At 41.8% G+C, this 14,156-nt stretch overlaps 1 protein-coding gene across 1 annotated transcript in view; it reads left to right on the top strand.

Moving 5' to 3' along the window:
• BMPR2 (bone morphogenetic protein receptor type 2) overlaps positions 1-14,156 on the top strand; it is a 346,911-nt gene that overhangs the window by 321,051 nt on the left and 11,704 nt on the right. The window contains 13 exon segments of the mRNA XM_030209147.1: positions 2,031-2,203; positions 7,003-7,177; positions 7,179-7,233; positions 7,236-7,271; positions 7,274-7,330; positions 7,333-7,704; positions 7,707-7,868; positions 7,871-7,956; positions 7,958-7,975; positions 7,977-8,043; positions 8,046-8,209; positions 8,211-8,259; positions 8,262-8,285. Of these exon segments, the coding sequence (XP_030065007.1) occupies positions 2,031-2,203; positions 7,003-7,177; positions 7,179-7,233; positions 7,236-7,271; positions 7,274-7,330; positions 7,333-7,704; positions 7,707-7,868; positions 7,871-7,956; positions 7,958-7,975; positions 7,977-8,043; positions 8,046-8,209; positions 8,211-8,259; positions 8,262-8,285 (1,438 nt within the window).

Below are 14,156 nucleotides of genomic sequence, written 5' to 3'. Positions count from 1 at the left end.
CCAAAAATAATGTTCAAATAAAGAGCATGATCATTTGGGGCTTTTTATATGTAAACAGCAGATTTTGCTACCTCCATGTATAAATACCACTGCTTATACATATAAATGCCAGATTTTCTAAATTTGCACATACAAGGAGACCTCCAAAACTCAAATTTTTGTCATTCTGAGGTGGCTTTCATCACCTGAGAGGTAAACACATTTCCTCTCTCAAGCTTTCCTCCCAAAACCAGAGTAAAACGAGGGGCATAAATGCCAGAAGATAATTTTTTTTTTAATTTGCATGGATTGCCCTCATAAAATACGCGTATATGTTCAAAGGACACTCAAACCATGCCCAGAACACACTCTCTTTAAAACTGCATGCCACAAGAATAAAATACATGTGTAAGGGGGGTGTCCCAGTTGCGGGGTGGTCCATTGACAGATTCACATCCCGGAGCTCTCACAGAACACATATTTCTTTCCAGTCCTCTTTGTTCTCAGCATGCACCAGTGGTGATCCTAGCCGGCGTGACACCCAGGGCGAAGCGCCGATACGCCCCCCTCCCGGGTGCAGCGCGCCCCCCCCCCCCCCCGGCGAAATGACACCCCCCCCGGGTGCACGTCGCTGGGGGGGGGGGGTGCCGCGGCGCGCGCCTGTCAGCTGAGTTCGCTGAGTTCGCTGCAGCTCCCTCTGCCCCAGCCGGAACAGGAAGTAACCTGTTCTGGGGCAGAGGGAGCTGCAGCGAAGTCAGCGAAGTCAGCGAACTCAGCTGACAGGCGCGCGCCGCGGCACCCACCCAGCGGCGTGCACCCGGGGCGGACCGCCCCCACCGTCCCCCCCTTTGGTACGCCACAGGCATGCACACTCTTATCCAGAGGAGTAGGTTTTCTCCAAGTGCAAAGGAATTTCCCTTCAAGGCCCTGGCACAGAGGTCTATTCGAGCAATGACTCAGAGACATGTGGATGCTCCAACTACCTCTTCTGTAAATATGTGCAAAACAATTACTGCTTTAATGTAGTCCTAATGTCCTGAGGTTGTACAGCATTGAATAAACACTGTAAATGCTCCATACTCTAGCTTTATCTGTGTCTGTGATCCCTTTCAAAAACAGTCTTTTGGATAACAGGCCTCCCAGATTCTGGGCAAATCTATTCCTTCCAAGGCAAACATACGGTCAAGGTACAGCTTTGCTCTTTATTAAATGGAAAGGCACAGGAGTAGATAAAACCTCTGTGTCTCAGATTCACTTCATACAGGGTTCAATTAAAAAGCCAAAGGAATCTTCACACACGATACAAAGTAAGTAGGCCTGAGTGCTGAGCTCAAACACAAACTTCCTCTCCTAACAAAACCACCACCCCACTTACTAAAGGTTTGATGACTTATGTAAGGGCAAGCAGTATATTGCAGCCATCCGGGAAGGAGAATGCTTAATCCGCAAAAATCTTACACACGTATATATAGTTCCCCCACTGTATGCCAATCTGTACCACATGTGGGAAATGAATTTTTTGGGGGGACAAATGGGAGGCAGGGATCTATGATGCTATAAACGCAGCAGTAACAACAGCAGACCATTAGTTGAATACAAAGCAATGATATGGAAAACTTTAATGCACAATAAATTCATAATACCTGATGTGGTCATGTTTCACCCTACAAGGCTGCATCAAGGGCACTGTTGTCGGGACATAAAACATAAAATAAATAAATATTAAGCACAGAACACATGATTTTTTAAATTTATCCTGGTTTTCTGTGCTTATAATGATCTTATTTATTTAATGTTTTATGACTGGTCAACAGTTACCCCTAATGCAACATTAAGGCGAAAGATTGGCTACATCAGGCATTATGAATTATTTGTGCATTAAGGTTTTTACGTGTTCAATTATTTTTTTTTTTACACACATAAATCTTCTAAAATTATAACATGAGGAACTTGTTTTCCACCACTTAGATAAAATTATAAGTCTGTCAAAAAAAAAAAAAAAAAGAGAGGCAGATGAAAGAGTGTGTTTTCATTCTGGGATTCTCTTGCAGGCTGTGAGATCACTGAAAGAGACAATCGATGACTGCTGGGACCAGGATGCTGAAGCTCGGCTGACAGCACAGTGCGCTGAGGAGAGGATGACTGAACTTATGATGATCTGGGAGAGGAACAAATCAGTCAGTCCAACAGTCAATCCAATGTCTACCACTATGCAGAATGAGCGGTGAGTATAGGAAAAGATGGACTGGGGTCAGTGTGATTAATTAATTTACAAATCAGGATCTGAAGAATCCTAGGTCTTAAGCCTGAGGCCAGAAATGTAATACCAGAGGACTAGTGGTTCATTAACACAGCAAAGCAAAGTCTGTGTTGAGCTACTGAAGGAATGCAAAGGCAATACAGAAAATAAGAACAAGAGGGAAATGGAGGTCAACCCAGTGGCTGTCATGCAGAAGGCTCCAGTTTGAATGCCAAGTTGGGTCTTTTGCTGCCAGGTTGAATGGGGCTGAAAATGCTACAGAGGCAGCATTCACAGTGCTCCAGTGAGAAGGTGAGGGAATCATGTGTTACCTCACACCCCCATAGTTACAGAGCTTCAAAAGGAGCCCTGTTGTATGGACCTCAGTCTGGGAGCATCATTGCAGTGACAGCTTGAGTATGTTGGGGTGTGGGAATGGGTATATAAAAGAGAAAAAAATCCCTGAATAGTTGCAGGTGAAGGCTATTGGCACCATATCCCAACCCTGTTCTGACTCAGCAAGAATACAAGGAAACTGCCAAAAGAATGAGAGACAAATAAACAGAGCATTTACATGATCAAAGACCTAAAATGTTTCTAGCTGTCAAGTTTATTGTTGTCTTTGTAAGCGGAGAGAGGACAGGTTGAGGAAATTATTGGGACCTAACCTTCAATTTCTATTGCACGATTGTGATATCTGTTGCCAGGTTGTGAGCCCTTGAGTCCAGGCCGAGGCCTAGTATAGGTGTTAGGCTGAGGTTGGGCTCGAACAGGCACTACACACTACCCAGCTACCTTAAGCCCTGCACACACCACACCCTGCAACCAACTTGCACCTCCAGAAAAGGGCACGATAGGGCATACAGTTGGGCCTCATGGCTATCGGGAACCCATTTACGGAATTCAAGCATGCGGGCCTCACGGCCGAACCGGAACAGACTCATATGTAGGAAGGGGGAGAAAGGGAAGCACACACAGAAACACGTCAAGCAGAACCCCACGGCACACAAAGGAAATGAGGGACTGCGAAATAAAGATACTGTAGGCGAAGACCCTCAGCAGACAGGGAAAACAAAGTCAGCTAAAATGGAGTGCGGACCCTAAAATGCACACCCAGCACAGAAAGGGAATAGTGCTCAGCAATACAGAACATAATTACAGCAAAGGAAGAACTAGAATGTCACAAGGGAAGACTGCACTAAGCAGACAAATGCCAGAAGCAGGGAAACTCTACAGAGAAAGGGGCTAAACCAAGCTCTGAATGGCACAGCTGCCAGAGGCAGTGAACACTGCAGAAAAAGGGTTTTTTTAAACCCAAACTCTGAAACACACAGTTGCCAGAGGCAGGGAACACTGCAGATAAAGGGTTTAACCAAACTCTGAAACACACAGCTGCCAGAGGCAGGGAACACTGTAGTTAACTGGTTAATCAAAAGTACAGGGAAAGAGCACACAACAACCCCCCACGGAGAGAAACAAAGGGGGCCGGAGTCTGCTATAAGGGCAGGACTTACAAACAGGAACTAAAACAAACAAACTGGAACTGGAGGTAGGAACTCCACACAGAACCACAGCCAAACAGAGAGAATCCCAGGTGCAGAATAAAGAGGTAATTAGACACACCGCTGGAAGCAGCCAGCAGACAGAAACAAAGCAACAGAGAAACTGCAAGCGAGGTAAGGAGTAACCAAACTCCACGAAAACACAGAGCTAATAGCTCAGACAGAGCGAAGGGAAGGCTTCATCAGAATAGGAATAACGCCAAAGCAGGGGTTGTAGGGAAAGGTAAGCTTAAGTAGATCAGACTGACCATCAGCTCAGCCCCTGACGGGCCAATCAGGAGCAGTCCCAAGCATTCCCCTGTCTGACTAGCAGAATTCGAACAGAATCATATAACAATATCCCTTGCTTCACCATTCAGAAGTTCATCATAGAAGAGGAAAAAAACAAAACAACATTTTCTTTTTGTTGTAACTTATAAATAACAAAGTAAAGGCAGAAGAATATTTGTTATATCTATATACTTAGTTAGTTTTTATTTGGCATCTTACCCCTAGTACTTTAATATAGCGCTTCCCAAACTGTGGGTATGACCCCAAGTAGTATTAGTTACTATTTATTTTATTTACATTGTATTCCACCTGCCTTTATAGTCCTAAGTGGATCATATTCATAATGCTATGTAATAATATAATGACAAAATACAGTATTTAAAAATATATCTGCATAAACAAAAAATCTCACCCAGTATGAAAACATTGCATAAATACATATAGTTACAAAATCCTCAATTGACATCATAACCACGTCTAACACACGCACAAAAAAGGCAGAACAGCAATGCAATCAGCCTTGCAGACTGACAGAATGCTTAACTCAGGCTGAGCGGGCAAGTGGGAGGCAAGGATTGCAATAGTGTCATCAGCAACACTGCAACTCCATGTGTGTGGTGACTCAGGGTGAGGAGGCGGAGGGCATGGTAAGAAGGGCGCCCAATGCTGCACTGAGTATAAGGCTGGAGTTGCCACAATTTTTTTAAAGAGTAGTTTGGGAAGCATTGTCGCTAGTAACATGGTTTTCATATTCACATTCAAACCGCGCAGAATCTTGGTGCACAGATTGTTAAGGGAAAGCTGTATCACTTCCTGCTTGCTTCAAAACTACCTCTGCAATGAGTAAGTAGACTGAGAAGAAGAAAAGGAATGGTGACCAATGTCACTGGTCTGTTTCTTTTTTTTAAACCTAACTGGAAAAGTAAAAATGGACATTCATAGACTGAACCTCTGAGAAATGTTAGCTACAAAATCTACTGATTCCTCTCAGTTACTTCTCAGTGGCTTGTTATGGCCAAGTCACTGACTGAGTGCTTCACAGATTGTAGTTTTCCCATTGGGTAGGATGTACTCCATTCTGATATTTTAAATAGCTAATAGATACCTGATATGTTACACAATGAACAAGTGCAATGTATAAATACTCTTCCTTATATATAATATAACTGTTTAAAATTTAACTGGTCTATCCTTTAAAAGAACTATTCTTTTTTATTTTTTTATTTTGATGCACAGTAATTCTTTGTAATTTCAAAAACATGCCTTCTTTCCCACATGAAGGATGGGGAATTTTATTATTTATTTCACGGTATTTGATATATAACAAAAGAGTCCAATGAAGGTGATACTTGGCTCATTTTTGAAAGAGAAGGACGCCCATCTTTCGACAATAAATCGGAAGATGGGTGCCCTTCTCACAGGGTCATCCAAATCGGTATAATTGAAAGCCGATTTTGGACATCCCCATCTGCTTCCGTCGCAGGGACAGCCAAAGTCCAGGGGGCATATGAGGCATAGCGAAGGGGGGACTTGGGCGTGCGTGCCTAACACATGGACATCCTCGACCCATAATGGAAAAAAAAGGGCATCCTTGATGAGCACTTGGACGACTTTACCTGGTCCTGTTTTTCTTACGGCCAATCACAAAAAGGTGGCCCAGTGATAGTTCCAGATTTGTGCGCGGCAAGCCCATTGCCATGTGCCAACCCTTTAATAAAAGGGCCCCTAAGTTACTTTACTCTCCATTGCGTCAAATACTAACATTGTGAGCCTACTTGGACAGGGAAATAACTTAAGTATCTGAATGTAACTTGCCTTTAGCTTAGATTTAGAAATTCAACAATCATTTCATTGCTCTTTCCTCTGTCCCTGCTCCTGCTTACTCCACCCCCTGCAGCAGTGTTTTCTGTACTGCTTGCCTGATGAGAGCCAAAGGCATGGCTTCTTCATCCTAGGCATTGACTGTCTTCAGCCCCCAGAACTGCACTGGTAGGTGGGGGAATTGTTTGACTTCGACTGACAGAGCTGGTGGAAATGCTGCTTCTTTACACCAGGCGCTTCCTTCTGTTGTCTGTCTTGATTTTTTTTTCCTCTGAAAATTTGTATGTAGCTTTCTATTACAAGGAAAGCTATGTCCATATGTTCATACACATAGTCAGTTGAAAAATTATGGACAAATGGTCAGGCATATAGGACTAGATTCTCTATATCACACCAAAAAATTTGGCACCGAAATGAAATTTGCCGACGCGCATTCTATAAAGTATGCCTTAATTTAGGCATGCTTTATAGAATAAGGCCAAATTTCCGTGCAGTTTATAGAATACGCCAAGCGCCGATCCGTGAGACTATATTTAGTCATAGTCAGTTACACCAAGTAAAACGTGGTGTAGATGCTGACATTTAAATTAGGCACGGACCAGGTGTATCTATAACAACATACATAGATTCTATAAACATCCATGACCCGCCCATTCCACACCTATGGCCACTCCCCCTTTTCAACCTATGTTACTTAGAATTTACATGCAGCATATTGTAGAATATGCTTAGCTCTACGCATAAATTCTAATAATGCCAATTAGTGTCAATAATTGCTTCTAATGGCAATTATCAATGCTGAATGGCCTTGTTAATTAGGTTATGTTCAATGTTATGGAATACGCTTCGATTTCCACGTGGAAATCTCAGCGTGATATATAGAATCCAGGGAATTAGGTGTTCCTACAGTACTTATTGTAAATACCTAATGAAAACTTTGTGACGTACCTACAGAAGTATATATGTTGATGTATACTGTTCACTAAAATACTGTTTTTTGACAGTTGGTTAATATAAAGATCTTTGTGTTGAGGCAGTTTCTTTTTTACAAATCATAGTGGAAATACAATGAGGCAGCTTACATACAATGTATTCTCAATCTAATATTCTTTTTTTATTATTTTATTTAAGCAACTTGTCGCACAATCGACGTGTTCCAAAGATTGGGCCCTATCCGGATTATTCTTCTTCCTCTTACATTGAAGACTCCATCCATCATACTGATAGTATTGTGAAGAATATATCTTCTGAGTACTCAACATCTAGCACACCCCTGACCACAGGGGAAAAAAATCGAAACTCCATTAAACTATGAGCGACAACAATCCCAGGCTCGCATTCCGAGTCCAGAGACTAGTGTCACCAGTTATCTACCAATACCACTACCACCAACACAACAGGTCTACCCCTAGCACTGGCATGACAACCGTATCTGAAATGCACTACTCAGATGAAACAAATCCCAGGCTACAAATATGCTACAGCCTATGGGGCCAACTCCTGTTTTGTCTACAGTTAACAGGGAAGATCTAGAAACTAATAAGTTGGACCCAAAGGAAGTAGATAAGAACTTAAAAGAAAGCTCTGATGAGAACCTGATGGAGCATTCCCTCAAACAATTTAGTGGACCTGACCCACTCAGCAGTACCAGCTCTAGCTTGCTTTACCCGTTGATAAAGCTTGCAGTGGAGGGGTCTGGCCAGCAGGATTTCACACAAACTGGAACTGGGCAAACATGTTTTATTCCTGATATCCCACCTGCTCAGGCTTATCCGCTCCCCAAGCAACAGAATCTTCCCAAGAGACCAACTAGTCTGCCCCTGAACACCAAAACTCAGTAAAGGAGTCAAGGTTAAATTTGGTGGGCAAACACAAATCAAATTTAAAGCAAGTAGAGACTGGAGTAGCCAAGATGAACACAATCAATGCTGCAGAACCTCATGTAGTGACAGTCGCCATGAATGGAGTAGCAGGTAGGATTCACAGTGTGAACTCACATGCACAATGTCACAGTACGCAACAGTACAGTACTATCTGGGCAGCCTTGCCAATTCAGGTTCACACAGGACCCAAGATATGCTGCAAAAACCAGTTTAGTGGAAGTGGACAGTCGACTAAACATTAACTCAAGCCCTGATGAACATGAGCCCTTACTGAGACGTGAGCAGCAAGCTGCCATGATGAGGAGGTTTTGGATCGTTTAGTGGACAGAAGAGAACGTCCAATGGATAACGGGCGAATAAATTCCAATAATAACAACAGTAATCAGTGTCCATTTCAAGAATCCAGTACTGTTGCTCTTGGTGTACAGACAATGTCACCAGATTCTAGGCAGTGTTTATACTAGAAGAGCCCAGAGACCAAATTCATTGGATCTATCAGCCACCAATATTTGGACAGCAACAGTATGCAGTGTAAGTATAAAACCTAAGCAGTTTTTTTTTAATATTATGCTTTAAAAAAAAAAAAAAGTAAGACAGATAATTGGAGCACATGATACTTTTCCACTTCTGTTTATTTATAAAAGGGCTAATAGAAAGAGATTAATATTTAGACGAAAGGAAATCAATATATTAATTATTACCTGGGCGTCTAGAGAACAGGGTATTCTTTGTTCAGAACTGAAATACTAGACAAGTATATATTGTTTTTTATCTGCCCTGTATTGAGGAAGTGCAGTATAGCTTAAACTATAAAATGAACATCTATCATTGGCAAGAGGACAGGTATTGCAAGATGATACAAGAAATGTAGCTTGGAGCTCAGCAGCAAAAGCTTTGTATTGTTTTGGGTTTTCTTTCTTTTAAACCAATCCAAATCAAATCTGATATTTGGTAGGAACGCAGCTGACAGATTTTCCTCTCGTGAGTTATTTCATAGCATTTCTAACCAACACTTTCTTGTGCCATTCAGGTAAATCTGCAGTTAGGGCTTGTGTTTGCTGTTTTGTATAGCAACTTGTTAGCTAGTTCATTCAATCATGCATTGATTATTGCTTCTTCTTGTCTGTTTGGTGGGATTGGATCAGTCAAATATTAATTACACCCTGCAGTTACCTCCACTCAACAAAAACCTAGGCCTAGATATATCTCTTGTACAGGAAGCAGGTGCTTGTATGATTGTTTTAACAACATGCTCAGGAATATTAAAGTAATCCAAGGGTATAGGCCTCCTAAAAGACAACTGAAAACATCAGACATAGGAGATGTCTCTCCTATTTGAGAGATATACCATTAGAAACCATGGATTATTGTGAGTGAACCTTGCTACAATCGCTTACTTGTATTTTAATGCCAGATCTGTTTGTAATAAGGTATTTTTAACGAGGGGCTTCATGAGTGATACCCAAATGACATTTGCTTTTATTGTGGAGACTAAGCTAGCAGATATGGATAGCCCACTTCTAATTGATCTTGTCCAATAAGTTATAAGGGACCCTGTTTACTAAGGCGCGCTATTCTTTTTAGCACGCACAGGCCTACGTTAGGTTCGGTTTCTTTCTATTTTGATTTCAGTGGTTTGTTATGTTCTTAGATTTATCCTTTGAATAGTAATGATTCTATTATATAATGTAATAGTTCATTAAAAATTTCAATTAAAAATTTTTGGGAAAAGACAGTTCAGTTCTGATATAATTCGATAAATCATTCTACCATTTAGGTGCTATCATAACATGCTAATCTAGGAGATGGAAGAACCCTTCTAGTGAACAAAGCACTCGAGATGGAGTATAAGGAATAGTCATATTAGATAAAGTGATCTACAAAACTGTCCACTCTGCAGACTTCATTTACCTAGGAACCAAATGGTGGAACGCCTTACCATCCAAAATAAGAAATATACAGGAATATACTAGATTCCGCAAAATCCTCAAATCGTTCCTATTCAAACAAACCCTCACAAAGAACAACCATATCTCAAACAATTATTACCTGAATTAGTTATTACTCTATTTACCACAAACTTTCTCTTTGCTTCATGTACAATTTCTCATTCATAATAGATTTTCTAAATGTTAAACATGCATAGTTATCCCAGTATGTTTATGATACGTATTGTAAAATGGATTCTTACAACAAATTACTTTCTTATGCATTATTCTTGGTTATGCATCCAATACTGTTTATTGTAAGCCACATTGAACTCAAACTTGTTTGGGTTAATGTGGGATATAAATGTCATAAAAATAATAATAAATAAGAAGGAACTCCGATCATGATAGGCCTTAAAAACTAAAACACAATATTTTTAATTGAATGCAAAATTTGATAGGCAGCCAGTGCACTGAGCGAAGTAATGGTGTAACATGATCATATCATATGATGGAGGAACCCGTACAGCTGTATTTTGTAAAGTCTGTAAACAACGCAATTGGTGACTGGTTATCCCTGCATACACCGAATTGCAATAATCTAAATGTGATATTATGAATGCTTGAATAAGAATATGCATTGCAGAAAAGCAAGAAAACAAAGATTGCATGTTTTTTGAGAGTTGGTGTGAGGACCACCAGGTGGTTGCCTTTCGCACTTCTGTGCATCAGATTTTGGATTTCCTGCAAGACGGATTGGTTAAAGGCGTTGCTTCTCTCAGGGTGCAGGTTGCAGCGTTGTCGTGCTTTTGGGGTCAGTTCAGTCTCTGGCCACCCATGTGGATGTTATTCTTTTTCTGAGAGGAGTCAACCTTATCTGTCTGCCTCCCTGTCCATTTGTCGCTCCTTGGGATATTAATTTAGTCTTAAAGGCTCTGGTGTGCCCCCCTTTTGAGCATCTCTCAACTTTACTCTTAAGGATCTTACCTAGAAGGTGGTTTTTCTGGTCGCTGTTTTGTCTGAGAGGTATGTGCTGGAGTGACAGACCTTGTCTTGCGTAGGAACCTTTTCTGACTTCTCTCAAGAAAAAGTGTTCTTATCCGGTGCCCTCTTTTCTTCCTAAGGTGCTGTTGGCTTTTCTTGTTAACCAGTCTGTCTCCTTACCGGCCTTGGGGATGCATAACAGCTCAGAGGCAGTTGCAGAAGCTGCATATCACAAGAGAGTTGAACGAGTATTTGCATAGGATGGAGGATTTTCACTCAGATCATCTTTGTCCTTGTAGCAGGGGCGTAGCCCACCCAGTTTGGGTTCAGGCCCACCCAGCAGCGGAGCGGAGGGAGCAGGCAGCGCTGATCCTGCATCTGCCTCCTTCTCTCTGACGGCAGCACTTCCAAGACGCTGCCTACCGCCGCCACAATCGCACGATCTACCTCCTCCCTCTGTCTCACTCTCAACAGCAATGGTAGCGTCGCGATTCAAACACGCTGCCTCCTGCTTCTAACCCGGAAGCGTCTCCTCTGCAGAGGGACTAAAGGAAAGTGAATTATCAGGTAGAACTTAATTTTTCCATATGTTTATCCAATAGATACTAGAAAACACCACTTCCCGTAGTACTCTCTCACCTTCCCTTATCTTGTCTTGTATCCTTCACTCGGTTTTTGTGCCTTTTCTGTGCTGATTTACAATTTATAAATACTTTAGAAGCCCTAACTATAATTAAATGTTCTCCAAGGACAAACAGAGTATGCAGACCTCACACTTAGGTGATATCAGACAGCGCCCAGGCCAGAGAAAGGTAAACAAATTCTAAAAGCTTTCTAAATCAGTGTACCTTGCATATACAGGTCCTCTAGTGCTACTGCCTCGCTTTCAGCATTGTAGCTGAACTCATTGGACATTTGACTTCATCTGGGGGGGTTTTCTGTAGAGTGTTTCAAACGGCCTTTGTGTGTGTGTGTTTGTGTGTGTGTGTGTGTGTGTGTGTGTGTGTATGTTGGGTCATCACAGTTTCACTTCCTATCCTCTTAGACTCCTTAGTAAGGGTTTGGGTTGTTTTTGAGCTTTTCTTAATTTTTGGGGTGGTCATCATCTGCACCAGTATCGAATGGCATTGGTTGAGATTTTTTAACCATTGAGTTATTTCATTTCACATTGGCTATTTTTCTATCAATGTCCAAAAAAAACATAAAACTCCCAGTGATTTCAAAAAGTGCAAGCATTGTTACAGGATGATATAAGTCATGAATACCATGAGTTGTGCTTAACTTTCCCGAAACATGAATATGGCATCCCTAGTTGTGCCACTTTTCAAAAGATAATACTAGAAATCTTCATGGCCATGAAATGCAAGAGGAAAAGCATTTAGGTTCAGCTAAACTGGCCCAAATGCTTCAGCATTGATCCCTGGATCTATACTGGAAACTGGGGGATGTATCAACTACTACTACTTATCATTTCTATAGCACTACTAGACGTACACAGCGCTGTACACTGGACATAAAGAGACAGTTCCTGCTCAACAGAGCTTACAATCTAAGTAGGACAGACAAACAGGACAAATAAGAGATAAGGGAATTACTAAGGTGGGAATGATAAAACATGGGTACTGAACAAGTGAGTAAGGGTTAGGAGTTGAAAGCAGTATTAAAACGGTGAGCGTTTAGCCTAGATTTGAAGATGGCCAGAGGTGGAGCTTGACATACCGGCTCAGGAAGTCTATTCCAGGCATATGGTGCAGCAAGATAAAAGGAACGGAATCTGGAGGAGAGGGGTGCAGATAAGAGAGATTACCCAGTGAACGGAGTTCCCAGGGAGGCGTGTAGGGAGAGATAGGCGTGGAGTGGTACTGAGGAGCTGTAGATTGAATGCACTTGTAGTCAATAAGAGGAGTTTGAACCGTATGCGGAAACAGATAGGGAGCCAATGAAGTGACTTGAGGAGAGGGCTAATATGAGCATAGTGACACTAGCGGAATATAAGTCATACGGTCTGTGCCCTGAGAATGGCAAGGACAAATCAAACTCGGGTATACATATAAAGTATCACATACCATGTAAAATGAGTTTATCTTGTTGGGCAGACTGGATGGACTGGACAGGTCTTTATCTGCCGTCATTTACTATGTTACTATGTTACAACAGAATTTTGAACAGATTGAAGAGAGAGATGGCTAAGTGGGAGACCTGTGAGAAGCAAGTTGTGATAGTCTAAGCAAGAGGTGATAAGGGTTCTGGTAGTGTGCTCAGAAAGAAAAGGATGAATTTTGATGATATTATAGAGAAAGAAACGACAAGTTTTAGCACTTTGTTGAATATGTGCAGAGAAGGACAGAGAGGAGTCGAAGATGACCCCAAGGTTACAAGCTGATGAGACAGGGAGGATGAGAGTGTTATCCACAGAGATAGAGAATGGGGGAAGAGGAGAGGTTGATTTGGGGGAAAGATAAGAAGCTCAGTCTTGGTCATGTTTAGTTTCAGATGGTGGTGAGACATCCAGGCAGCAATGTCAGACAGGGAGGCTGATACTTTGGCCTGGGTTCCTGCTGAGATTTCTGGTGTGGAGAGGTAGATCTGGGAGTCATCAGCTTAAAGGTGATACTGAAAACCATGGGAGGAGAGCAGAGTACCAAGGGAAGAAGTATAGATTGAGAAAAGAAGTGGTCCCAGGAAAGGTACACCAACTGCTAGTGGGATAGAAGTGGAGGAGGATCCACCAGAGTATACACTAAAGTACGATGTGAGAGATAATTAGAAAACCAGGAAAGAACAGAGCCCTGAAGTCCAAGTGAGGACAGCATAATCAAGGAGTAGGCTGTGATCAACAGTGTCAAAGTAGCAGATAGATCGAGAAGTATGGGATAGAATACAGACCTTTGGATGTGACTAAGAATTCCTGATTCCCGAGTGAGCCTATAACTACACTGTGCCATCCCTCAGAAAACTAGTAAGATCCTAAATGACCTGGTGGTTCTTCCTGCAGAATGTGAGTAGGAAGATGTTAAGTGTCAACACTATAGGTGTTGTGTAAAGCCAAGGACATTTTGTGGTGCTACATAAGTTGGGAAGCTTGGCGAACTCGTTGGGATCTATCACTTTTAAATGGTGAAATTTATACATACCTGTTAATTTCCTTTTCTTGAATCCTGTTGACCAGTCCACACTAGTAGGTTGTGACCCTCTACCAGCAGATGGAGGTAGAGAAACTGAAGTCTTACAGTTTATAGTTTATTCTGGATTTGGTTAACCGCCATTACAATCACTTGGTTATAGCGGTTAACAATAAAACACAAATAAATCAATAAAAACAGAAAAGAATGCCATTAGTTGACAGGACAGCAAATCAAGCATACAGGAATAGGTAGGGGGACTGAGGAGCCTGGGATTATGAATGCAGTTTGAGAGAGCTGTCAGGAAAGAGAGGACTCAGGACCAAAGGCTAAACGGAAAAAAATTAGTTTTTAGTTTGGGAAAAGAA

This window comes from Microcaecilia unicolor, chromosome 7, assembly GCF_901765095.1.
Source record: "Microcaecilia unicolor chromosome 7, aMicUni1.1, whole genome shotgun sequence".
Taxonomy (NCBI): domain Eukaryota; kingdom Metazoa; phylum Chordata; class Amphibia; order Gymnophiona; family Siphonopidae; genus Microcaecilia; species Microcaecilia unicolor.
The sequence above is the reverse complement of the archived record's forward strand: the minus strand, read 5'-3'. Positions and strand labels throughout refer to the sequence as shown.